Genomic DNA, 23,865 nt, shown 5'->3' with positions numbered 1-23,865 from the left:
CGATCCAGAATGCAGCCATTCTGAGAGGGCTGTGCAGAACTGGAGAAATGGAGGGCCAGCGAGCTGCTTTTTGTCTCTTTTGGCTTGCCAGTTGGGGGTGGGGTGGTCAAGGAATTAGAAAGGATAATTTCACATCCTGTAGGCATAATTCAAAATGGGGCTCTCTAAAAGGTTTTTAAGTGGTAAATGCTCTGGAAGCGCTGTGGTGTTTTGTTTTGCGGCGCTCCTCTTTCTTTTCAAGGAAAAGTCTCCTTTCCACTGTTTAGGGCATGCTGGGCTTGCCCAGTGGGGCTGCTCCCTGGTCACCACGATTGGGCCAGGCTCTGCTGCCGGAGGTGAGAGACCTTCAGGATCTCTCTCCCTCTCTACATTCTGGTCCCCTCCTGACAGAGAGCATCACGCTGGAATGTGAGCTCCTTAAGGCTCTTTCCAGCTCTAATGGGCCAGCAGACTGCAGGAGCCACTGTTAGCTTCCCCAGAAAACTGCATCATCATCATCATCATCATCATCAAGCATTTATGGAGTGCTTTTAAAAAAGGTGTACAAAGCGCTTTACAAGTATTATTTCATTTGACCCTCACAACAACCCTGGCCAGAAGCTGCTATTATTATCCTCATTTTACAATTGAGGAAACTGAGCTAGCTAGAGCTTAAGTGACTTGCCCAGGGTGGCACAGCTGGTAAAGTGTCCGAGATAGAGTTTGAACTCGGGTCTTCCCAAAGCCAGATTCAGTTCTCTGTGTCCTGGGTCACCTCACTCCCTAAGGATAGCTAGCGTTTGTACGGTGCTTGGAGGTTTGGGCAGTGCTTTGATGAGCATTACCCCATCTGAAAGGATGTCCAAGCTGGGGGGGAACCTTAGAACGAGGGGTGTCAAAGCTGGGCAGAACTTGAGAATGGAGGTCGGGGCTGGGCATGGTCTTGGGGGTGACTTAGCACAAGCTTCTTTGACAGAAGAGGAAGAGGAAGGGAAGGGGCTCGCTGAAGGCTACACTAGAAATTCCAGAACTGAACCTAGAACCTCAGCATCTTCCTGACTTTCAGAGCAGGACAAAGAGGTTCCTGATAGGTTGGTTTGTCTTAAAGCCCTTTTCTGTGAGGTTGAGGTCCCAGCTGAGAATCTGAGGAGTCACCAGTGTTTGGTCCACACTCTAGATAAGGGTTGGATGGGATGACCCCAAAGGGCCCTCCCAACTCTCCCATTCTGGGAGCTTCCCCCCTTTACCTTATCTCACCTGCTCAGCATCCCTGAGAGGAAAATCAAGCAGACCTTCCCAGCTCCATTAAATAGATGAGAAGACTGATGCCTCCAGAAGACAATGACTTGCTCAAGGTCACACAGCTAAAAGTAGGACTCAGACCAGCACTAGATCTTAGCCCTCCCCCATCCCAGGGCAGGACTGTCCCACGCCCTCCATCCCCCTATTAAGAAGTAGTCTGTCTCTCTGTTGGCCATTTCCCCCCATGGCTGATGAACCACCAGCTTTGCCAACTCAGACTTTAAGGATCCAGGAGGATGCTGTGGGTGGCCCCTCCTTCCCCCGGCACAGACTGCACCACTCTGCAGAGGAGAGCCAAGGGAGCCAGGGAATAGGAAGAGTCCTGGAATGGGAGTCAGCGGCTGTGAGGGTGCCTCCTGATTGCTCTGGTCTGCTTCGCTGTGTGACCTTGGGCCAGTGTCTTCCTGGGCACGGGCCTCTGATTCCTCCTCGGTGAGATGAAGAGGCGCCACTCCCCCGCCTGTGCCGTGACTGATGGCCTGGATGGCGGCTGAGCCTGGGTGTGGTCAAAGAGTCCAGGCCCCTGCAGCCGGCCCTCTAGAAGGCCGAGACTGCCCTCTGTCCATCCCATGCTCCAGAGCCGGACAGGGACAGCAGACCAACAGGAGCGGCGATGGAGCTCAAGCCACGAGACTGGCTGTATTCCTTCCTCGTGCGTGCGCTTCTGGAAGTGTGGCTGACACTGACTTCCTGACAACCCCTTCCCTCGGCCCCACGGAGGGAGTCAGAGCAAAGCAGCCACGCTGGGAGCCCCAACATGTCACCCCCCCAAATTCCGACTTCCAGGGGCAGGAAACGGCTTTCATCAGGGGCTCAGTGGTCCTCCGGCTGCTCACTGCTTTGAATCTGAATTCTGCTGCCTGCCGTTGGGTTTGTTTTCATTTACACGATTGTCATCCTCGTCCCTATTGTTCTCCTGGCTCTGCTTCCTTCCCTGCAACAGTTTAGCCAAGTCTTCTCATGACGAAATGAATTTTCAAGTGACTTTTGAGATCCTGTGATGAAGGGGGAGGGGGAGAAAGCGGGGGGCCTGGGGGAGGGGGCGGCCAGCCAGCGCGCCCCCCCCCTTCCGTCGTTGATGAAATCTCCCCTAATTCATTCCATTTGCAGGCTTAGTCACTTTTCCTCAGACTGCAAGAAGTCGTCCCCGTAGCAAATCCAGAGCTGAGCCAACAGCATCTCCAGATAACTGCTTGCCTTGGAAATAGCTTCTCCTTTTCTCTAGAACACAGCCAGGCTTTGCAGCCCTCCGCTCTGCCTAGGAGGCCCCTACAGATGTTTAGCAGAGCAGGAAGAAAGGAGTGGAGGAGGAGGATCAGGAGCCTCGCTTAGACCTTTGGTGGCCTCTTCAATGGCTGATGTTCCCCGACGCTCGGGCCAGTCCCTCGACCTCCCCTTCTCCGCTTTCCCTCGGGATGAAGTCGAGATGAGCATCCGAGGGGGACAGAGACCATCTGCTTTTGCCAGGGAACCTGGGACAAGTAGCATCGCTGCTCCCCATCCCTCTTCCTCGTCTGCAGCCTGGGATGCTCTAGGTCCCCCCTCCACTGCCTACTGGCTGTGGGACCCCGAGAAAGTCACAGCCTCGTAGAGGCCCAGACGACTCCCCAAGAGGGAAAAGGGCGTCGATGAAGGCAGTTCCCCACATGGATGGAATCATAAAAATTGAGGCGCCTAGACCGAGAGCTGGACATTGCCAGTCGCCAGCCGTGAGCTCAGCGCTTCCTTAGGGCATCGGGCACAAAGAAAGCCAGAGCAGCCCCTGCCCTGGCAGAGCTCACATCCTCGTGGGGGCAAAAACATGCCAATAGCTGGCATGTCTGGGATCTAGATGGTGTGACCACAAGGTCATCCCGGGGGAGACTGGCAAAGGGAAGCAGCAGGAAGAAGGGGGGAGCGAGAGCATGCCAGGTCCCACAGACAAGCTAGGCCCATGTCTTTATTTAGAGATCTGGGGACCAAAGGGGCCAAGCGATGCACACAGGTAAGTAATGGAGTCAGAATTTGAACTCAGGGCTTCAGACTCAAACTCCATCTTTCTGGCCCACTGTTAGACTGAATGAACTGGCTGGCTAGTCACCACCAATGCTGACAAGTGATGTCCTGAAGCACCTTCCAGCCTTCTAAAGGGCCTTTTATATATTTCAGGAGGGTAGCCAAGTTGATAGAGGGCCGAGCTTGGAGTCAGGAAAACCCATCTTCATGAGTTCAAATCTGGCCTCACACACCTCCTAGCTGTGTGACCCTGGCAGAGTCACTTTTCCATATTTGCCTCAGTTTCCTTATCTCGGACACAAGGGGCTGGACTAGAGGACATCTGCAGTCTATTGATCTGGGACACAATTTGAACTATCTGACTAGGCTCCTGATTTCTCAGCTTCACATTGGAGATTCCCTGTGACCCTCAGTTCCCCTCTCTGTGTGGTCCTAAGACACACAGAACATTGAGCTGAGTGGAGTGGAGTGGAAGGTGTCTACATCCTGACCTCCTCCTGGCCTGTGAGGTCTGTGTCTGGGCTAAACCTTGCACCTCCCCAGCAGCTACACACAGGGATGAAGGAGGGAGAAGTCCTAGTGTTACCTTGAGTGAGTCATTGTCCTTTTGGAACCTCAGCCTCCTCAACTATAGAATGGAGCTTGAACTCATGTCCTCTGACTCCAGAGTCTACATTCTTTCCATAACACCCCATGGCCTGCTTGTACCAGGCCTCCTGATTTCCCAGAGCATGTGGCCCATCCCTAGGTCCATAGAACAAATAGAATGGGGGGGAGGGAGAGAAAGAGAGGGGGGAGAAGGAAAGAGACAGAGAGAGGGAGGGGGAGGAAGGAAGAAGGGGGAGAGAGAGGGAGAGAGGAAATGAGGGAAGGAGACAGACAGAGAGAGGGAGGGGGGAAGGGGGGAAGGAAGAAGGAGAGAGAGAGGAAATGAGGGAAGGAGAGAGACAGAGAGAAGGAGGGTGGAAGGAAGGAAGAGGGGGGAGAGAGGGAGAGAGAGGAAATGAGGGAAGGAGAGAGAGACAGAGGGAGGGGGAAGAAGAGAGAAACAAAGAGAGGAAAGGAGGGAAGGAGAGAGACAGAGAGAGGGAGGGGGAAGGAAGGAAGAAGGGGGAAAGAGAGGGAGAGAGGAAATGAGGGAAGGAGACAGACAGAGAGAAGGAGGGGGAAGGAAGGAAGAGGGGGGAGAGAGGGAGAGAGAGGAAATGAGGGAAAGAGAGAGAGACAGAGGGAGGGGGAAGAAGAGAGAAACAGAGAGAGGAAAGGAGGGAAGGAGAGCGACAGAGAGAGGGAGGAGGGAAGGAGAGAGAGACAGAGAGGGAGGGGGAAGGAGAGAGAGAAAGAGAGGAAAGGATGGAAGGAGAGAGAGAAAGAGAGAAAAAAAGAGGGAAGAGGGAGGGAGAGAAAGGGAGGAGAGAGGAAAGGAGGGAAGGAGAGAGGGAGGGGGAATGAGGGAAGAAGGAGGGGGAGAAAAGGAAAGATAGGGGAAAGGAGGGAAGAGGGAGGGAGAGAAAGGGAGAGGGGGGAGGAGGGAAGAGGGAGGGGAGAAAGGAGAGGGAGAGAGAGAGGAAAGGAGGGAGAAACAGAGGAGAGAGAGAGAGATCATTACTGATGATCAGAAAAGTCCCAAACTTTGTGCACTGTACAAGCTTCGTGGACCACGATAGGATGAGGAGTGGGCAGGGCTGGGAGCATCTTCTTTGGGGTCATGCTTAGTGTTTTCAGTTTGGAATCTTGCTTTTCCACTGTGGGGCTTTGGGGCGATTCTTTCTATTGCCTCCGTGGTAGTTTGTCGTCGACATTGTGGAGATCGTTTCTTGGCTTGGCCGACTCTGCTGGGCATCAGTTCATGGACATCTGTTCGTGCTTCTCCATATTCATCACTTCCGTCGTTCCGGCGTTCACGGGCCACCATTGGCTTGGCCATTCCCCATCAATGTGTTCATGATAAACGAGGGTCCTAGAAGGGGCCTCGGGGGGCACCTAGTCCAACCCCCTCATCTTACAGAGAAGGAAACTGAGGTCTACCCAAGATCGCAGAAATCAGTCCATGTTTGAGGTGGGCTTCCTCGAGAGCCAGCAGCCCCCCCCCCCGTCCCACCCTGCCTTCCTCGGCGTTCTTGACCTCACTGCTGGCTGGCTTGCCCACAGGAGCCCCTGAATGAAAAGGGGCTGCGCAGTAAGAGCCTTGAGACGAGGCCCCAGGACCTGGGCTGCTCTCTTGCTTTTGCTCTTTATTCCTGACGTGTGTGATCCTGGCGCCGGCAGGGCCCTTCATGGGTCTTCTCTGTCCAGTGAGGGGGTTTTAACCTTTCACTGTGCTGGCCCCTCGGATCGCCCAGTGAAGCCCCTGGACCCCGCTCAGAGAAATGTTTCTAAATGCATACAATAAAACACACAGGACTACAAAGGAAACCAATGATCTTTAAATGTGACTAAGTCTTAAAAAAGGAAAAACTGGGGCAGCTGGGTGGCTCAGTGGGTAGAGATAGGCCCTGGATTCAAATTTGGTCTCAGGCACCCCTTTGCTGTGTGACCCTGGATTAGTCACTTCACTCCCATTGCCTCGCCCTTACCGTTCTGCCTCCCTCGGAACCAACACTTGGTACTGAGTCGAAGGCTCCAGGAAAGGGCTTTCCCCTTGGAGCTCTCAGGCCTGGGTTAGGAATCCACAGCGCAGGCCGTCTCCAAGGTCCGTCTTGCTTTTTCTTCGCCCTTCACACACTTGCTGTTTATGGACTCGGTCTTCAGGCCGGATCCGACACTCACATCCTGGTGGTTTGGGGCCAGCCGCTCCCCCTCCTTTCCTGAGCTCTCCTGGGTCGCTGCGGCCAGCATGGCAGGCGTGGGGGCGCCGAGGAGGGCCACAGAGTCTCCGGCGGGCCCTTCACCCCCCTCGAAAGGGGCTCCGGGGCCTTCCTCTCCCCCCTACAGCCTGCTGCTGCCACTGCTGGGTGAGAGGACGGGCAGGAAGGGAGCTGCTTGTCCCACCCCAGGCTTCCAGCCGGCAGGGACAGTCCTCGCTGGGGGAGCAGGGGAAGGCCCTGCCGGGGGAGGGAAAGGAGCCAGCCCGGGAGCGAGTGGATCCACCTTTCCAGCCCCCCCAACACCCCCCCCCCCCCGCAGATGTGGGTCAAAGAGGAGCCTCCGAGGGCCGGCTCGGGGAAGTCTAGACCCCGCTCGGAATTCACGGGTTGTCCAGGGAGATGTCACGGCCTCGGCCTGGCTCCCCGGAAGTCTGAGCCGGAAGATGGCGGGTCGTTTTGGCTCTGGCACAGGTGGGGGGAGCCCCCGCTTGAGCTCCGTCCTGATACAGACTCGCTGTGTGGCCGTGGGCACATCCTGTAGATGCTTCTCCCTGTTGCGGGCAGTTCTCGAGGGCTCGGGGTTCAAATCCTGCCTGAGGCCCCAGGAGCGACGCCCTTTCAGGTCCCTTCCAGCTCTGCATGTACGACCACGTGGGGAGGCTGTCCAGGAGTGACCAGCATTCCTTTGGGGAAGAAAGGATCCGCCATGGCAGGCCCTGAGCTAGAGCGGCCCCCGTGACAGCCCAGGAGGCTGAGGGAGATCAGGGGCTTGTCCAAAGCCCGGGAAGAGGACTCGAACCCTGCGGCCACCGACCAGAATGGCGTCGAGCCCAGTGCTGGGACACCGAGACAAATGGGGGGGGGCAGGCCTCGTCCTCCCCCACTTCACAGATGAAGAAACAGAGGCCCAGGGAAGGGCGGGAGCGTGCCCCAAGCCCCAGGCGGTGATGGCGACCAACGCCTGTGCAGCCCTTCAAGGCTGACCAAAGGGCTGCGTTTGTGGAGCCTCTGCATGGTGAGCGTCATCAGCCCGTCTCACAGATGAGCAAGCTGAGCCCAGGAAGGCCAAGAGGCTTGTGCAGCCTCACGGGCGGCTTTGAAATCCTCCGACGCCCAGGCCAGGGCTGCACCGCTGTGAACGGGAGCCAAACACCTCGTTCACATCGAGTCCCTTGTACGGCTTCCCTGGACCACCAGACCGGACTCCTGGCCTTCAAGGCTCTCATCTCATGCGATGAAGGCCACAGGCGCTCCGTAGCCCAGGAGAACCGCAGGGCCGTCCCTCTGAACTGGACCGTTCTACAGCTGAGGCCTAGAGAGGGGAGGCTCCAGGCGAGATCCCGCATGGAGTTGCCCAGAGGGCTGGCGCAGGAGGGTCCTCGGCTTCCTGCTCCCTAGGCGGACATGCTCTCCCTTTGCCTCTCATGGGCTCACAGGCTTTGGACCTGGCAGAGACCTCTGAAAGCCCTTCCCTCAGAGGATAGGCAGCTGAGACACCCGACAGATGGATGCAAGAACTCGGCTCCCAAGGAGCGGCATCTCGGGGCTCCCTCTAGCTGGTGGGACCTCCAAGTCCAGTCTACCAGGCTCTTCCCCAATGAAAGGAGAGAGAGGGAGGAGATGCTCCAGTTCACCCCCATCCGAGCGGCCCAGGCTGTGGGCGCTGTGAGGCAGCCATGGAGGGTGCCTGCCCAGGCACGGACACACAAATCAGCATTTGGAGCAAGTCCCCGGGGAGTGTTTGAACAGCCCCAAACCATGGCCTGGGAAAGTTATTGTGGCCTGATGGGCCCTGCTAACTGCTCTGGGGCCCTCCCAGGGTCCCGGGGTGTCCCCGCTTGACCCCCAGAGCTCCCGGGTCAGAGGAACCGTTCTCCACTTTGTGTGCGTCTCCAAGACCTGTCAGATGCTGAAGAAGGGGGCAGCCTCAGGGATGGGCACTGGGAGACGGGCCCGCCAGCACACAAAGGAAGGAGCTCAGGATGTATCGTCCCCTTCCAATAGGGGCCCGGAGCTCATTCTCATTCCTTCTGAGGACCCTGGTGTTCAGGAGCCCCTGGGAACTGACTTCGCTTAATATTAAGTTTCCTAGCTGTGTGACTCTGGGCAAGTCATTTGACTATGCCTAGCCTTTGCCACTCTTCTGCATTAGAACCAATACGCACTATGGATTCTGAGGCAGTAGGTAAAGGCTTATTCAAAACATTATTTTTGTTTTTCTGTCACCCACATTTCCCAATACATTCCTCATTCTCCCTTCCAAACACTTGCCTCTTACGTGAGGGGCTCTAGCAGGCATGAGAAGCCTGCAAAGGAATCCAGGAAATGTTTGGTAAATGACCATTTTCCTTTAGAAATTAACCTATTTCTAGCTGTGTGACCCTGGGCAAGTCACTGAGCTCCCTTTGCCTAGCCCTTGCCTTCCTGTCTTGGAGTTGTTGCAAAGACAGAGAGTAAGATTGCTTCCTTCCTTCTCCGTTTTCTTCTGTGTGGTAAACTCTAGAAGTTCTTTGCTTTCCTATTCAATAGGGGAAGCAAAGTTTACTGAAAACCAATGAGAACGGGGGCCCCAAAAGGCCTTAAAACCAGACCGAAATCCCAGAGAATTTCGGCAGAATCCACCCACGTGTCAGGAATGCCTGACGTTGTACATCATGTTCTGTCCCCTTGGCGAAGGCCCCTCCGCTTCTCCTCTCTCTTCTTGGCGTCATTTCGCAGCCTTCGGTTGGTGTGTTTGGTTGCAGCTGTTTCCATTTACGTTCTCCTGATCGTCGGACGTGGCTTTCCTGGTTCTGCCTGCTTCGCGCTGCCTCCGTTCAGGGAAGTCCTCCAATGAGTCCTTTCTTATAGCACAGTAATACGCAGGCTGTCAGTCTAGCCTCTCCTCCCTTCAGAGGCTCTGGGACCCCGGCCTGGTGAGCTGGAAGGGGTGTTGGTCGTCTCTTTCATGCTCCCCAGGAGAAAACAGACTGAGAGGGTGGAGTGACTTGTCCAGGGCGACTGGGGTGGGCCTGATGGTCTATTGAGAGGAAATAGGCAAAGTACCTGGTAGCGCTAAAGAAGTTTGGGGAAGAATGCCCGCCTCAGTGATAAAAGCAGTCCAGATTTCACCAGTGCTTTCATCACCGTGACAGCAGTGTATTACAAATGGGGTAACTCCACTTGACAGATGAGGAGACTGAGGCTCAAACAGGAATCGAATGGGTGCCTACCACGCTGGGAGGCGTGTTCTTCAGTGGAGAGAGGCAATGCTACACCATTGGCAGCGCTATCAAAGTAGTGAATGAAACAATGCTTCCTCTCAGGGAACTACATTCTAAGAGTGGAGACAAGGAGGCGGGGAGGGAGGGAGGGAGGGAGAGAAAGGGGGGAGGAGGGAGAGTAGGAAAGGTTTCCTGTGCTCGGGCTGAATCTTGAAGGCAGAGAGGGGTTCTTCTAGACAGAGGTGAGGAGGGACAGCCAACAAAAGGCATGGAGGTGGGAAATGAGCTGTTGTGTATGAGAAAGCTGGGCTGACTGGTGACAGAAGGCAGATGGGGCAAATGGAAAAGGAGGCTGGGGCCGGTTGTGAATGGCTTCCAAAGCTAGACAAAGGCGTTCATCTTTTCGGAAGCCCCTGGAGTTGATTAAATGGGTGCGGGTGGGGGTGACGTGGTGCGGCCGTGCTTAAGGGAAACCCCTTTGGCTTTCATGGGGAGGATGGACACAGTGGGAAGACGCTTGGCCCAGGAAGCCAATCAGGAGCCTTTGGCAATGCCCGCAAGGGCCTGAACTAAGGTGTAACTCAGAGTGGGGAGAAAAGGTCCCATGGGAAAGAGGAGGAATGGAAGAGAGGCAGTGCCTTTGACTGAAAGGGAATTCGGGAAGAGGGGGCGGGCTGGGGGGAGGCCGTGATCCCGGTTGGGCCATGAGGACGGCAGCCTCCTCCAAGGGACAAATCTGCCCTCGGAGATGTTGAGCCGGTGTTCCCATGGCCTTGGGTCTGTCCCAAGCACTGAGAAACGGAAGGAGGGTGAAGGAGCAGGGCCAGGGCATCCCCACGCGCCGGGGCTCACTGGCTTCTGGAACAATCTGTCACGGAGAAGGGAGACGAGTGAGGAAACCCGGAGCAGGCAGTGCGAGGAGCTACTGAGCCGTACTGTGCTGGCATTGAGGCAGCCAGCAAACATTGGCCTAAAAGCCCGGGAGAGCAGCACTGGACAGCTCCAGCTCTTCAGCTGGGTCCTGGAGCCTCAGCTGCCCCAAGCAGGAAGCGACCAATCCCAAGAGGGACTAGCAGGGCGCCACACCAGGTGGAATGCCCAGAGCGCCAACCCTCAGCGCCTTGGCCCGGAGGACTCTGGGACGGGCCCTTCATCCGGCTTCACTCCGGACAGCTCCATCAGCTACTCTCTTTGGGACCAGACTAGCCGGTGTCTCCCAAGTTCCTCACTCTGCTTTCCCAGTCTGATAACCCAAACGAACGCCCAAGAAAACAAGGGGCCTGGCCTGGCACCAGCCGCGCTGTTCCTAGAGATGGCTGCTTTCTTTTCTCCGGCCTCCAACGACACACGCTCTCGAGCTGTCCAGACCTGCACTGGCCGCTAGCCTCAACACTCTCCCCTCCTCCTTCGGCTGGCTCCTGGGGCATCCCGAATAACTCCATCCACTGGCTCTGTCATTGCTGTAACTCCCTGCCAGCCGCTGAGTGCCTCCTCTTGTGTCTCCTCATAGCGGGAGCGGGAGTTCACTGCGCACCTCTCAAAGACTCTTCCCTGCTTCCCTGTCTAAAGGCTCGGCACGCTTTGCTTTCATGATCGTTCTAGAATTGGATCAGTGCTCAAAGGCGAGTGCCTTGGCAGCAGCGCACTACTTCCTGGGTCTCGGCCACTCGCTGCCCCGAGAGGGAGTGAGCTCTCTCCCCTTGTTCCCTTCGGACCGTGGAGGCCCCTGGCAGCCCGGAGATTCTGGGAGGCTCTTGTTCTCCACCAGGACTTGCTCACTGCTTCAGCTGCGGAGAACCAAGCGTGCCGCACACCTCGGCATGGCGCCTGGCCCGTTGTCGGCGCTCCATAAATATTAAACGGACATTAAAAGAAGGCTCTGTGCTCCCATCTCCTTTAGTGTAAAATCACTGATGTTCCCAGGCAAGGCCCATTTCAAGCCTACTTTATGTGAAATGCTGCATTTCCCATAAAAACTTCCCCCCGGGGACTGCTTCCCGCTTCTCGCACTCTTTTTCTGAGGCTTAAATCCTGTGCAGAGAAATGTCCAGAGGATGGAATGCTGGGAGACAATTCTCCACTCTGGCCAGATCCCATTTTCTGCATCCTGCCCCATCCCCACCCCAGCTTCAGGCAGCATGAGCCGTGCTGGCCAGCTTAGCAAAAATCAGGTCTTTCCGGAATATAGGATCTGAGTTCAGATCCCACCTCTGCACCTGCCTACCTCTGTGACCTTAGGCAACTCACTTGACTTTCTGGACCTCAGTTTCCCCATGAGGGGATTTGACTCAATGACCTTCCTAAAGCATAGGCCTGACCTTCTCATTCTCCTGCCCGATGAATTCTGCTGGCTTCTCCTCTTCCCTAAGAGCAAGCACAGAATGGTCCTTTTGACGTCTGAAGTCCTTCAGAGCCCAGCCTTCTCCTTCTCCTCCCCAACGTGGGCTCTTTGATCCATGGCATGGTCTCCTGACTGCCCCACAGACGAGACCCTCCACCCCTGGGCTCCAGGAATTTTCTCTCCCGTGCCTGGAATAGTCCCCCTTCCCGCTTAGGCTCCTGACCTCCCTGACTTCCTTAAAGTCCCACCTGGTACAGGAAGCCTTCTCTCTCTTCATTCTTCCCGCTTTATCCTCTCTGTAGCTTGCTTTGTCTGCACCGCTTTGCTCCTTGAGGGTGGGAGCCGGCTAGAGCCTTTCTTTCTGCACAGTGCCTGGCACGTAGGGGCTGCTTAATGCCTGTTTGTTGACTGACTGATGGCCTGGGATCCATGGTGCCGAATCCTAGAATTCCATAGTGCTGAGACTGTCATTCGGACGTTCTTCTGCTTTGTGGTTCCAAGACCGGATGATTCTATGATCGAGATTCGATCCTTCTAAGGATGGGGCCTTGCTCGGGTCCAGGGTTCTGGGCCTCCACGAGACCCTTTCCTTGGACGATTCCGGAACAAGCAGAACGCAAACAGCCCTGCTCTGTAATTGTCAAACGTCATGGTGAGCGAGCGGCGCCCGGTTCCCTCTGATTTCCTTTCTTTTCTTCTCTGTACGCCTCCCGGGGACGGACAGGGCTGGCTGCTTCATAAAAAATAAATAAAAAACACAACTTGCGGGGCTGCTGCTGCCATTCCCCCCTTAATTAGAGGCCTCATCGAGACGGGTTCTCGAAAACCTCTGCTGAGAGTTATTCCCCAGCCTGGCGGGAGCTGAGCTAATCTGCCTGTCTCCAAAGGCCGGCTGCGCGCGCTGGCTCTGGCCTTCTGTGTGCCCCTCGGGCTCTTGAAACTTCTCGACCGGCGGCCAAGTGGATGCTGCCTCTGGTGGCGCACCCAGTTTGCCATCCCAGCTGCCTTCTTGATTCGGGCCCACGTCTGACCATATGTCACCCTTTTTCTTTTCCCCTATTTTAGAGTGTTTGCTTAAAGCAACCAGCCGGGCGCTGGGATGGCACAGCTCAGGTCACCCTCCACAAACAATGGCCGATTTCTCTCCTTTCCGGCCACTTGGGTGCCTTCCCATCTCGCAGCCTGTTTCCCCATCCCTAAACTGAAGGGAGAGCATCTCTCTGCTCCCTTCCAGCTCCCGGCCTCGGGTCTAAGACCTTCCACATCCAAATTCCATTTTCCGTGCTTCCTACGCCACCCCCTGTCTCTGGAGCCCTGTTTTCCCATTCGAAGCAGGGTAATAACACTTGTTATCATCTGGAAGAGCTAACTAAGGGCTACCGCCAGGTTTGCCGGGCAACTGAGTAGTGGGAGGGCGATCAGAAGAAACCCAGGGATTGGCCCTTCGGCTCCCGCACTGTCCAGCTAAGCGACCTGCCCAGGGTTCCGCAGCTAATAAAGTCGGCAGCCAAGGGTAGCAAATCAATCGAATGACAATCCGTCCATAAGAAATCTACATCATCTGTCTAAATAATTATCTACAATCAATTGAAACTTAGGATACATCTAAACAATCTTTCTAAATAATCATCCATCTACAATCAAGTGACAATAAATCTAAATAATCTGTCTTAAAAGTGTCTGTAGCAAAGGGTGGCAAGTCCATTCGCCTCCCAAATCCCTCATTTTACCAATAAGGAAACTGAGGCTGAGGGATCTCAAAAGTCTCCAAAAGTCCTTCCGCACTGGAGCTATGACTCCTTCCTTCTGCCTTAGACATGCGATTCAGTCAATTAGTCCAACAATTCGCCTGTATTAAGCACCTACTCTCTGCAGCCAGGTAGCCTTGGTGGATAGAGTGCTGCACCTGGAGTCAGGAAGACATGAGTTCCAATCCAGACTCGGACACTTACTGCACAAATCATTCACCCTATCTGCCCCAGTTTCGGAAGGAAACGGCAAGCCATTCCTGTGTCTGCAAATGGTGATCACCAAGCGTCAGACATGACGGAACAACAAAAACAAAATCTGCCAAATGCTGGGATACAAAGAAAAGGCGAAATCATCATCTACTCTCAAGGAGCTTTTCTTCAGTCATTCAGCACACATTATTGGGGCCTTGTCTTTCCTAGCCGGCCCAGAGTCAAAACAGCCGATCAACAATCGCTTGTCACCAGCCACTATGCCGGCAACTGTCAATATAATGACAACAAACCAATCCTGCCTTCAAGGAGCTGATGTTCCATTGGGGGAGGCGACGTGTACGCAGAGAAGAACGTATAAAAAATCCACGAAGAAAATAAGCTGTGAGCGCAGTGAGATAATGAGTAGAAAGGGTTTTAGATGGTCCCGAGAGGAACTTCTCTCTTCTCTCTGCTCTCCGTGGAAGGGATCCCAGCACCCCAGCAGCCCTTCTCGCAGAACCCTTTTGGGATTGGGACAGTGTCTCCCTAGGAGAGTCGGAATGAGCGGAGGCCCGTTAGGGGAACCATCCACTCCGCGTCGTGACTCATCCCCAAGAGGGGCCTCCTGGCCTCTGCCACATCCCCAGACTTCCCTCAGCATCCTCAGAAAGGGAGGCTTGTCACCAGAGGACCGTTTCCACATGGGCAGCAGCAACTCCTGCCCACCATCATTTTTTAAGGAAGATTTAAAGGAGAAAAAAAATCACAAAACCCATTAATAATCCAGTTCTCCTCCAGCCCTAATTAAAATGTTCTGCAGCCTTTCATTCTCCCCATTTTCCTAATCTAATTTGCTTTTTGTCGCTGTCGATTTTTCTTCCAAATGCAAAAGGGATTTCCGTCCCCCTCTTTCCAAAACCGGAGACACGGCTGCCCGAGAATTGCTTCAATTCTCTTCTCTTCTCCTTGGCTAAACAGGGAGAAAATGAACTCGTGGGTAAGGCCTTCGTGACCAGCCGGCCTCTGCAGCGGCCACAGTCTCGAGTTTTGAGTGGGTGGGCGTGGGGGGGGAGGGTGCGGGATGTAGCTCCAGGATTTCTAGGATTTCTTTTAATATGGAGCCCTGAAAATGTTGCTCCAGAGTGAAAAACGTGGTCCTGAGGAGCCTCAACAGAAGCTTCTCATTTCAAAGAGAATTTTAAAAGATTTTTTTCGCAGATTCCCTCCCTCAACACATGCTTTTAAGGCTTAACATGGGAGAGAGAATGATGAGATGCGTGTTTAGGAGATTATTTTAAGATACTCATTTGTTCATCTATTCAAGAAACCTGCTGTGTATCACCCAAGCCAGGAACTGGGGACTCAGAGGCCAACAAGTACATTCAAAAATAACGAAGGGGCAGCTGGGTGGCTCAGTGGATGGAGAGCCAGGCCTGCGGACAGGAGGTCCTGGGTTCAGATCTGGCCTCCGACACTTCCTGGCTGTGTGATCCTGGGCAAGTCACTTCATCCCTGTTTGCTCTTCTGCCTTGGAACTGATCATTGATATTGATTCTAAGGCAGAAGGTAAGGCATTTTTTTAAATGGCATGTCGTACTGGCGTGAGCTTCCTTGCTCAAGTCACTTCCCCTCTATAGGCCCAGGTTCTTCATCTGTCAGATCAAAAGGTCAGTCTAGATTGTCCTGGCACTCCCTCTGATAACTCGTTTCTATGTTCTAAGTTATGTGTCCGGTGTTCTAGATTCTTCCCAGCCCTGACAGTCTATGCTCTAAGTCCCCTTCCCAGGTCCTTACACCCCTGTTCTAGACTCCCTCCCAGCTCTGACACCCCTGTTCTAGACTCCCTCCCAGCTCTGACACCCCTGTTCTAGACTCCCTCCCAGCTCTGACACCCCTGTTCTAAACTCCCTCCCGACACCAGCACCCCTGTTCTAGACTCCCTCCCAGCTCTGACACCCCTGTTCTAAACTCCCTCCCGACACCGGCACCCCTGTTCTAGACTCCCTCCCAGCTCTGACACCCCTGTTCTAAACTCCCTCCCGGCACCGGCACCCCTGTTCTAGACTCCCTCCCAGCTCTGACACCCCTGTTCTAGACTCCCTCCCGGCCCCAACACCCCTGTTCTATGTTCCCTCCCGGCCCCGACATCCCTGTTCTAGGCGCCAGTTCTAAGCTCCCTCCCTGCTCTGACTCATAAAAGATTCCAGGAAGGGGCTTCCTCCTCTCTCCCCTCCCCAGCCCAGGGGGTCGTCTTTCTTTCCTGGCTGTCTCTCTGGGTGAACGTGTTCTAGCAGCCCATCTCCCTGGCAAGTCCATCCTCTAGGAGTCTCGGATCTCACGTGGGAGGCGGGCGGGTTGGGGGGCCTCCATGGCTGGGGCTCTCCGCCGTTCCGATGGCCCCGGCGCCCCACCTGGCCCGCCTTCCCAGAAGCCTCTGGGCCTTGAGGGTTCCATTCCTGAGAGCCTCAAGGATTTAAACCACGAGGGGCGCCTTGGGGGCCCCCCTTCTCTCTTTCCTAAAGTAAATTCATCAAACTGCTGAGTCGGAAAGATTTGTAATGAGTTCTTTGAGCGGGGAAGCAGCTGGCTGCGTGTGCGTGGGTGCGTGGGCGTGGGTGTGGGCACTTTCCCATCCTGGGCCCGGCCTGGCCCTGCTCCCCTCACATCTCCCCTCTGCTCTTCCCCAGGTTCTGAGAAGAGGAGGCTCGGGGGACACTGCCGCCGCTGCCGCCGCCGCCCACGGGGGATGGCCCGGGCCCTGCCTGTCCATGTGGAGTGACCGCAGGCGGGATGACGGCCTGAAGGCGGCCGAAGCCCTCTCCCCGCGCTGGCCCAGCATGGCGTTCTCCCAGTCTCACATCATGGCGGCTCGGAGGCACCAGCACAGCCGCCTCATCATCGAGGTGGACGAGTACAGCTCGAACCCCACGCAGGCCTTCACCTTCTACAACATTAACCAGGGCCGCTTCCAGCCCCCGCACGTGCAGATGTGAGTATGGCAGCCTCCCTCCAGGGTCCCCCTCTGCTTCTGCCCCAGGGATGAGGGAGGCCTCGAAGGCCGGGACATGCCGGCCTCCGGCTCAGGTCAGAACTTTGTCCCTAAGTTCCTGAGAACAGAGAATGGCAGAGCCAGGCGGAACTATAGAACAGGGAGTGTCAGAGCTGGGAGGGAGCTTAGAACCAGGAATGTCAGAGCTGGGAGGGAGCTTAGAACAGGGAGTGTCAGAGCTGGGAATGAGCTTAGAACAGGGAGTGTCAGAGCTGGGAGGGAGCTTAGAACCAGGAATGACAGAGCTGGGAGGGAGCTTAGAACAGGGAGTGTCAGAGCTGGGAGGGAGCTTAGAACCAGGAGTGTCAGAGCTGGGAATGAGCTTAGAACAGGGAGTGTCAGAGCTGCGAGGGAGCTTAGAACAGGGGGTGTCAGAGCTAAGAACGAGCTTAGAACAGGGAGTGTCAGAGCTGGGAGGGAGCTTAGAACAGGGAGTGTCAGAGCTGGGAGGGAGCTTAGAACAGGGAGTGTCAGAGCTGGGAGGGAGCTTAGAACAGGGGGTGTCAGAGCTGAGAATGAGCTTAGAACAGGGAGTGTCAGAGCTGGGAGGGAGCTTAGAACAGGGAGTGTCAGAGCTGGGAGGGAGCTTAGAACCAGGAATGACAGAGCTGGGAGGGAGCTTAGAACAGGGGGTGTCAGAGCTGAGAATGAGCTTAGAACAGGGAGTGTCAGAGCTGGGAGGGAGCTTAGAACAGGGAGTGTCAGAGCTGAGAATGAGCTTAGAACAGGGAGTGTCAGAGCTGGGAGGGAGCTTAGAAAGAAGAGGGTCAGAGCTGGGAGGGAGCTTAGAAAGAAGAGGGTCAGAGCTGGGAGGGAGCTTAGAACCAGGAGTGTCAGAGCTGGGAGGGAGCTTAGAAAGAAGAGGGTCAGAGCTGGGAGGGAGCTTAGAACAGGGAGTGTCAGAGCTGGGAGGGAGCTTAGAACAGGGAGTGTCAGAGCTGGGAAGGAGCTTAGAACAGGGAGTGTCAGAGCTGGGAAGGATCTTAGAACCAAGAATGACAGAGCTGGGAGGGAGCTTAGAACAGGGAGTGTCAGAGCTGGGAAGGAGCTTAGAAAGAAGAGGGTCAGAGCTGAGAGGGAGCTTAGAACAGGGAGTATCAGAGCTGGGAGGGGGCTTAGAACAGGGAGTGTCAGAGCTGGGAGGGAGCTTAGAACAGAGGGTGTCAGAGCTGGGAGGGAGCTTAGAACAGGGAGTGTCAGAGCTGGGAGGGAGCTTAGAACAGGGGGTGTCAGAGCTGGGAAGGAGCTTAGAAAGAAGAGGGTCAGAGCTGGGAGGGAGCTTAGAACAGGGGGTGTCAGAGCTGGGAGGGAGCTTAGAACCAGGAATGACAGAGCTGGGAGGGAGCTTAGAACAAGGGGTGTCAAAGCTGGGAAGGAGCTTAGAAAGAAGAGGGTCAGAGCTGGGAGGGAGCTTAGAACAGGGGGTGTCAGAGCTGGGAGGGAGCTTAGAACAGGGAGTGTCAGAGCTGGGAGGGAGTTTAGAAAGAAGAGGATCAGAGCTGGGAGGGAGCTTAGAACAGGGAGTGTCAGAGCTGGGAGGGAGCTTAGAAAGAAGAGGGTCAGAGCTGGGAGGGAGCTTAGAACAGGGAGTGTCAGAGCTGGGAAGGAGCTTAGAAAGAAGAGGGTCAGAGCTGGGTGGGAGCTTAGAACAGGGAGTGTCAGAGCTGGGAGGGAGCTTAGAAAGAAGAGGGTCAGAGCTGGGAGAGAGCTTAGAACAGGGAGTGTCAGAGCTGGGAGGGAGCTTAGAAAGAAGAGGGTCAGAGCTGAGAGGGAGCTTAGAACAGGGAGTATCAGAGCTGGGAGGGGGCTTAGAACAGGGAGTGTCAGAGCTGGGAGGGAGCTTAGAACAGGGAGTGTCAGAGCTGGGAAGGAGCTTAGAACAGGGAGTGTCAGAGCTGGGAAGGATCTTAGAACCAAGAATGACAGAGCTGGGAGGGAGCTTAGAACAGAGGGTGTCAGAGCTGGGAGGGAGCTTAGAACAGGGAGTGTCAGAGCTGGGAGGGAGCTTAGAACAGGGGGTGTCAGAGCTGGGAAGGAGCTTAGAAAGAAGAGGGTCAGAGCTGGGAGGGAGCTTAGAACAGGGGGTGTCAGAGCTGGGAGGGAGCTTAGAACCAGGAATGACAGAGCTGGGAGGGAGCTTAGAACAAGGGGTGTCAAAGCTGGGAAGGAGCTTAGAAAGAAGAGGGTCAGAGCTGGGAGGGAGCTTAGAACAGGGGGTGTCAGAGCTGGGAGGGAGCTTAGAACAGGGAGTGTCAGAGCTGGGAGGGAGTTTAGAAAGAAGAGGATCAGAGCTGGGAGGGAGCTTAGAACAGGGAGTGTCAGAGCTGGGAGGGAGCTTAGAAAGAAGAGGGTCAGAGCTGGGAGGGAGCTTAGAACAGGGAGTGTCAGAGCTGGGAAGGAGCTTAGAAAGAAGAGGGTCAGAGCTGGGTGGGAGCTTAGAACAGGGAGTGTCAGAGCTGGGAGGGAGCTTAGAAAGAAGAGGGTCAGAGCTGGGAGAGAGCTTAGAACAGGGAGTGTCAGAGCTGGGAGGGAGCTTAGAAAGAAGAGGGTCAGAGCTGAGAGGGAGCTTAGAACAGGGAGTATCAGAGCTGGGAGGGGGCTTAGAACAGGGAGTGTCAGAGCTGGGAGGGAGCTTAGAACAGGGAGTGTCAGAGCTGGGAAGGAGCTTAGAACAGGGAGTGTCAGAGCTGGGAAGGATCTTAGAACCAAGAATGACAGAGCTGGGAGGGAGCTTAGAACAGGGAGTGTCAGAGCTGGGAAGGAGCTTAGAAAGAAGAGGGTCAGAGCTGAGAGGGAGCTTAGAACAGGGAGTATCAGAGCTGGGAGGGGGCTTAGAACAGGGAGTGTCAGAGCTGGGAGGGAGCTTAGAACAGAGGGTGTCAGAGCTGGGAGGGAGCTTAGAACAGGGAGTGTCAGAGCTGGGAGGGAGCTTAGAACAGGGGGTGTCAGAGCTGGGAAGGAGCTTAGAAAGAAGAGGGTCAGAGCTGGGAGGGAGCTTAGAACAGGGGGTGTCAGAGCTGGGAGGGAGCTTAGAACCAGGAATGACAGAGCTGGGAGGGAGCTTAGAACAAGGGGTGTCAAAGCTGGGAAGGAGCTTAGAAAGAAGAGGGTCAGAGCTGGGAGGGAGCTTAGAACAGGGGGTGTCAGAGCTGGGAGGGAGCTTAGAACAGGGAGTGTCAGAGCTGGGAGGGAGTTTAGAAAGAAGAGGATCAGAGCTGGGAGGGAGCTTAGAACAGGGAGTGTCAGAGCTGGGAGGGAGCTTAGAAAGAAGAGGGTCAGAGCTGGGAGGGAGCTTAGAACAGGGAGTGTCAGAGCTGGGAAGGAGCTTAGAAAGAAGAGGGTCAGAGCTGGGTGGGAGCTTAGAACAGGGAGTGTCAGAGCTGGGAGGGAGCTTAGAAAGAAGAGGGTCAGAGCTGGGAGAGAGCTTAGAACAGGGAGTGTCAGAGCTGGGAAGGAGCTTAGAACCAGGAATGACAGAGCTGGGAAGGAGCTTAGAACAGGGAGTGTCAGAGCTGGGAAGGAGCTTAGAAAGAAGAGGGTCAGAGCTGGGAGGGAGCTTAGAACAGGGAGTGTCAGAGCTGGGAAGGAGCTTAGAAAGAAGAGGGTCAGAGCTGAGAGGGAGCTTAGAACAGGGAGTATCAGAGCTGGGAGGGAGCTTAGAACAGGGGGTGTCAGAGCTGGGAGGGAGCTTAGAACAGGGAGTGTCAGAGCTGGGAGGGAGCTTAGAACAGGGTGTGTCAGAGCTGGGAAGGAGCTTAGAAAGAAGAGGGTCAGAGCTGGGAGGGAGCTTAGAACAGGGGGTGTCAGAGCTGGGAAGGATCTTAGAACCAAGAATGACAGAGCTGGGAGGGAGCTTAGAACAGGGAGTGTCAGAGCTGGGAAGGAGCTTAGAAAGAAGAGGGTCAGAGCTGAGAGGGAGCTTAGAACAGGGAGTATCAGAGCTGGGAGGGAGCTTAGAACAGGGGGTGTCAGAGCTGGGAGGGAGCTTAGAACAGGGAGTGTCAGAGCTGGGAGGGAGCTTAGAACAGGGGGTGTCAGAGCTGGGAAGGAGCTTAGAAAGAAGAGGGTCAGAGCTGGGAGGGAGCTTAGAACAGGGGGTGTCAGAGCTGGGAAGGAGCTTAGAAAGAAGAGGGTCAGAGCTGGGAGGGAGCTTAGAACAGGGGGTGTCAGAGCTGGGAGGGAGCTTAGAACAGGGAGTGTCAGAGCTGGGAAGGAGCTTAGAAAGAAGAGGGTCAGAGCTGGGAGGGAGCTTAGAACAGGGAGTGTCAGAGCTGGGAGGGAACTTAGAACAGGGGGTGTCAGAGCTGGGAAGGAGCTTAGAAAGAAGAGGGTCAGAGCTGGGAGGGAGCTTAGAACAGGGGGTGTCAGAGCTGGGAGGGAGCTTAGAACCAGGAATGACAGAGCTGGGAGGGAGCTTAGAACAGGGGGTGTCAGAGCTGGGAGGGAGCTTAGAACAGGGAGTGTCAGAGCTGGGAGGGAGCTTAGAAAGAAGAGGGTCAGAGCTGGGAGGGAGATTAGAAAATAGAATCTTAAAGCTAATGCTGAGGACACGGAACGTGGAACTCTGGGTGCTCCAAGTTAGCCTGGGCTTCCAAATCCCTGGGGGCCAGGTGTGGTGATCCCAGGCGTGTTACGGTGGAGCTCCCAATGCTGGAAGTGGGTGTCTCCGCTCCGCTTTGGCCATTGCCAGGTCTTCACCCTGGCGTGCTCTGTGTGTCCTAGAATTGTAGAATGTGGGCGTCGGGGCCTGCCGCTGGGCCTCTCCACGCAGGGGGATTTGGGCCTGGAGCAGGCGGTGACTCCCTTCAGACTACACAGTGACGGTGGAGGCAGGACCCGAAGGCTGCGGCGTCCTGCCTCCCGGCTGGTGCTCGCTGGGCCGTACCGCACTGTCTCTGTAGTTTACTTTAAACTCGTCCTTTCTCTCTTAGTAACAACTTTAAGACAGAAGGGCAAGGGCTGGGCAGGTGGGGCTAAGTGGCTTGCCCAGGGCCACACAGCTAGGAAGCGTCTGAGGCCAGATTGGAACCCAGGACCTCCAGACTCCTAGAGCTCTATCCACTGAGGCACCTAGCGGTGCGCCCTCATTTTAAAGGGCAGCCTCTGTTAGGGCCTCAGGATTAACCCAAAGAATGGCTGTATACTGCAGAAATGGGGTGCCGTGAGGGCCGATGCCTGCAGCAGATATTCATGCCCGCATCCCTTCTCGGGCCTCCCGGGGACCACCTGCTTGTAGCGGTTCAGCCTCTCAGGGGTGCCCCGGGGGCCACAGCGATCCTCAGGGCTTCCTTGGCAAGGACCCAGCAGGGCTCGGCCACTTCCTTCTCCAGTTCATGTGACAGATGAGGAAACTGAGGCTAGCAGGGTTCAGTGACTTGCCCAGGGCCACACAGCTAGTATCATTTTAGGAAAGTGTCTCTGGCAACGTATACAAGTGAACTGCAGTGGGGGTGGGGAACAAGCATTTATTAAGCACCTACTGCGTGCTTAATAAAAAAAAAAAACACCCTTAGATTCTCACAAGTCCCGAGAGACAATTCATGCTATGATTATCCCTGTTTTCTAGAGGAGGAAATAGAGATAATCAGAGGTCAAATGACTTGGCTAAGGTCTCCCAGCTGGGCAGCCAGATTTGACTGGAGGCCAAGCTGCCTAGACTGTCCCAGGCTTCCTGGGGATAAGGAATAATTAGTGGGCCCTGACTTGGTTCAATTGAGGCTCCGTTTCCCCATCTGTCCAATGACCTGGAGAAGGAGATGGCCAGCCCCTCCCCCCAGGGTGGGACTGACAGCAGCCCAGAGCGGAGGCCTCGCCAAGGCTTTCCAGGCTCCGTCATTCCCGCGTGCTCTCACCTTCCCTGGCAGGGACAGTGTAGGCACCCCAGAAGCTTTCCTCAGCAGTTCTCTGCCCATCTTCCGGATGATCAAGCTGAGGGCAGCCTCCAGCGGGGAAAGCGAGAGGATTGGGGGATGTGGGGTTGCCATGGCAAGTCAGCTGTTCGAAGTCAGCTTTTCGGCCACGTGAACCGGCTGCTGCTGGGGGCCACGTGACTTAACGCCGTGGCCCATGTGACCTGGAGCTCCTAAGAGGGAGGTGGGGAGCCGAGGTGCGGCTCCTTTAAGCGAGAGCCCCGCCTTGGGGGCGTCAGCGGGGCATGGATCCCAACCCTCCCCATCCCCTGGGCCGTCAATTGCCCCAACCTGGCGGCCTTCCCCCCGGGAGCGGGCAGCAGGCAGCCTCTGTTCTAAGAGACCTCCCTGGGCCGAGCTACCTCACTTTCCCACACTGTCCATTGAAGGGTTTGGACTGGATGGCCACAGAGAACCATTTCTCTTGGACTGGATGATCTGGGCTCACCCCTTGGTCCTACAGAGGCCCCGAGGAGGGACCAGCCCCCTCTCAGTGTCTGTGACGCCTCTGACCGCACATCCAAGGGGGCAGCGGGAACAGACGCAGAAAGAGATGCTATCAGGGAAGGCTTCTTAGAGGAGGCGGCAATTGAGATCTCCACCATCCCTACCAGGAGAGTGTAGCACCCGGAGGTCAGAGACGAATATCTTCCACTACATAGACAGCAAGGGTTAAAGCCCACTTGTTTTCACTGAGGCACAGGACCCTCGGCTTGGAGAGAAGGGATCGATCCTGGGATTTCAGGGCTCTGAGAGACTCCAGCTGAGGAGTCGCTCCACTGATGCAGGGCAGGATTGCTTCTCCGACTTCTAGGCTTAGGGAGCCATCTAAAGCAGGGGACTTGCCCAGGGCCCTTCCTGCCCTACAGCTGGAATCCCCTTCCTCTCAAGCCATGGAAGACTAGATTCCAGGCAGGAAGAGGACACTGATGCCTGTAAAGGTTAAGTGACTGGGTCAGGGTCACACAGGTAGTAGGTGACAAAATGGGAATTGGAACCCAGCTTCCCTGAGCCTAATTTCCCAATGGTGCTAGAGGTGGGTGATGGGCATGGAACTGGCCTCATAAAAGAGGTCTGGTTTCATCAGGAATCCTGGGTGCAAGTTCTACCTCTGACACTAGCTATATGATCTGGGCAAGTTGGGTAAGCCTCAGTTCCCTCATCTGTAAAATGGGCATTGTAATACTATTGGGGGAGGTGTTATGAGGAAAGAGGAAGGAAGGAAGGAAGGAAGGAAGGAAGGAAGGAAGGAAGGAAGGAAGGAAGGAAGGAAGGAAGAAAGGAAGAAAGGAAGGAAGGAAGGAAGGAAGGAAGGAAGGAAGGGAGGGAGGGAGGGA

General features: G+C 55.4%; 1 protein-coding gene across 2 annotated transcripts in view; it reads left to right on the top strand.

Moving 5' to 3' along the window:
• Positions 1-23,865, top strand: part of MPPED1 (metallophosphoesterase domain containing 1) — a 93,246-nt gene that overhangs the window by 5,719 nt on the left and 63,662 nt on the right. For both annotated transcript variants that reach the window (XM_056797493.1, XM_056797494.1), the window contains exon 2: positions 16,258-16,559. In XM_056797493.1, the coding sequence (XP_056653471.1) occupies positions 16,258-16,559 (302 nt within the window). The remainder of the gene's footprint in view (positions 1-16,257; positions 16,560-23,865) is intronic.

The sequence above is a fragment of the Monodelphis domestica genome, chromosome 5 (genome assembly GCF_027887165.1).
Source record: "Monodelphis domestica isolate mMonDom1 chromosome 5, mMonDom1.pri, whole genome shotgun sequence".
Classification (NCBI taxonomy): Eukaryota; Metazoa; Chordata; class Mammalia; order Didelphimorphia; family Didelphidae; genus Monodelphis; species Monodelphis domestica.
This window is presented reverse-complemented; position numbering and strand designations above follow the sequence as displayed.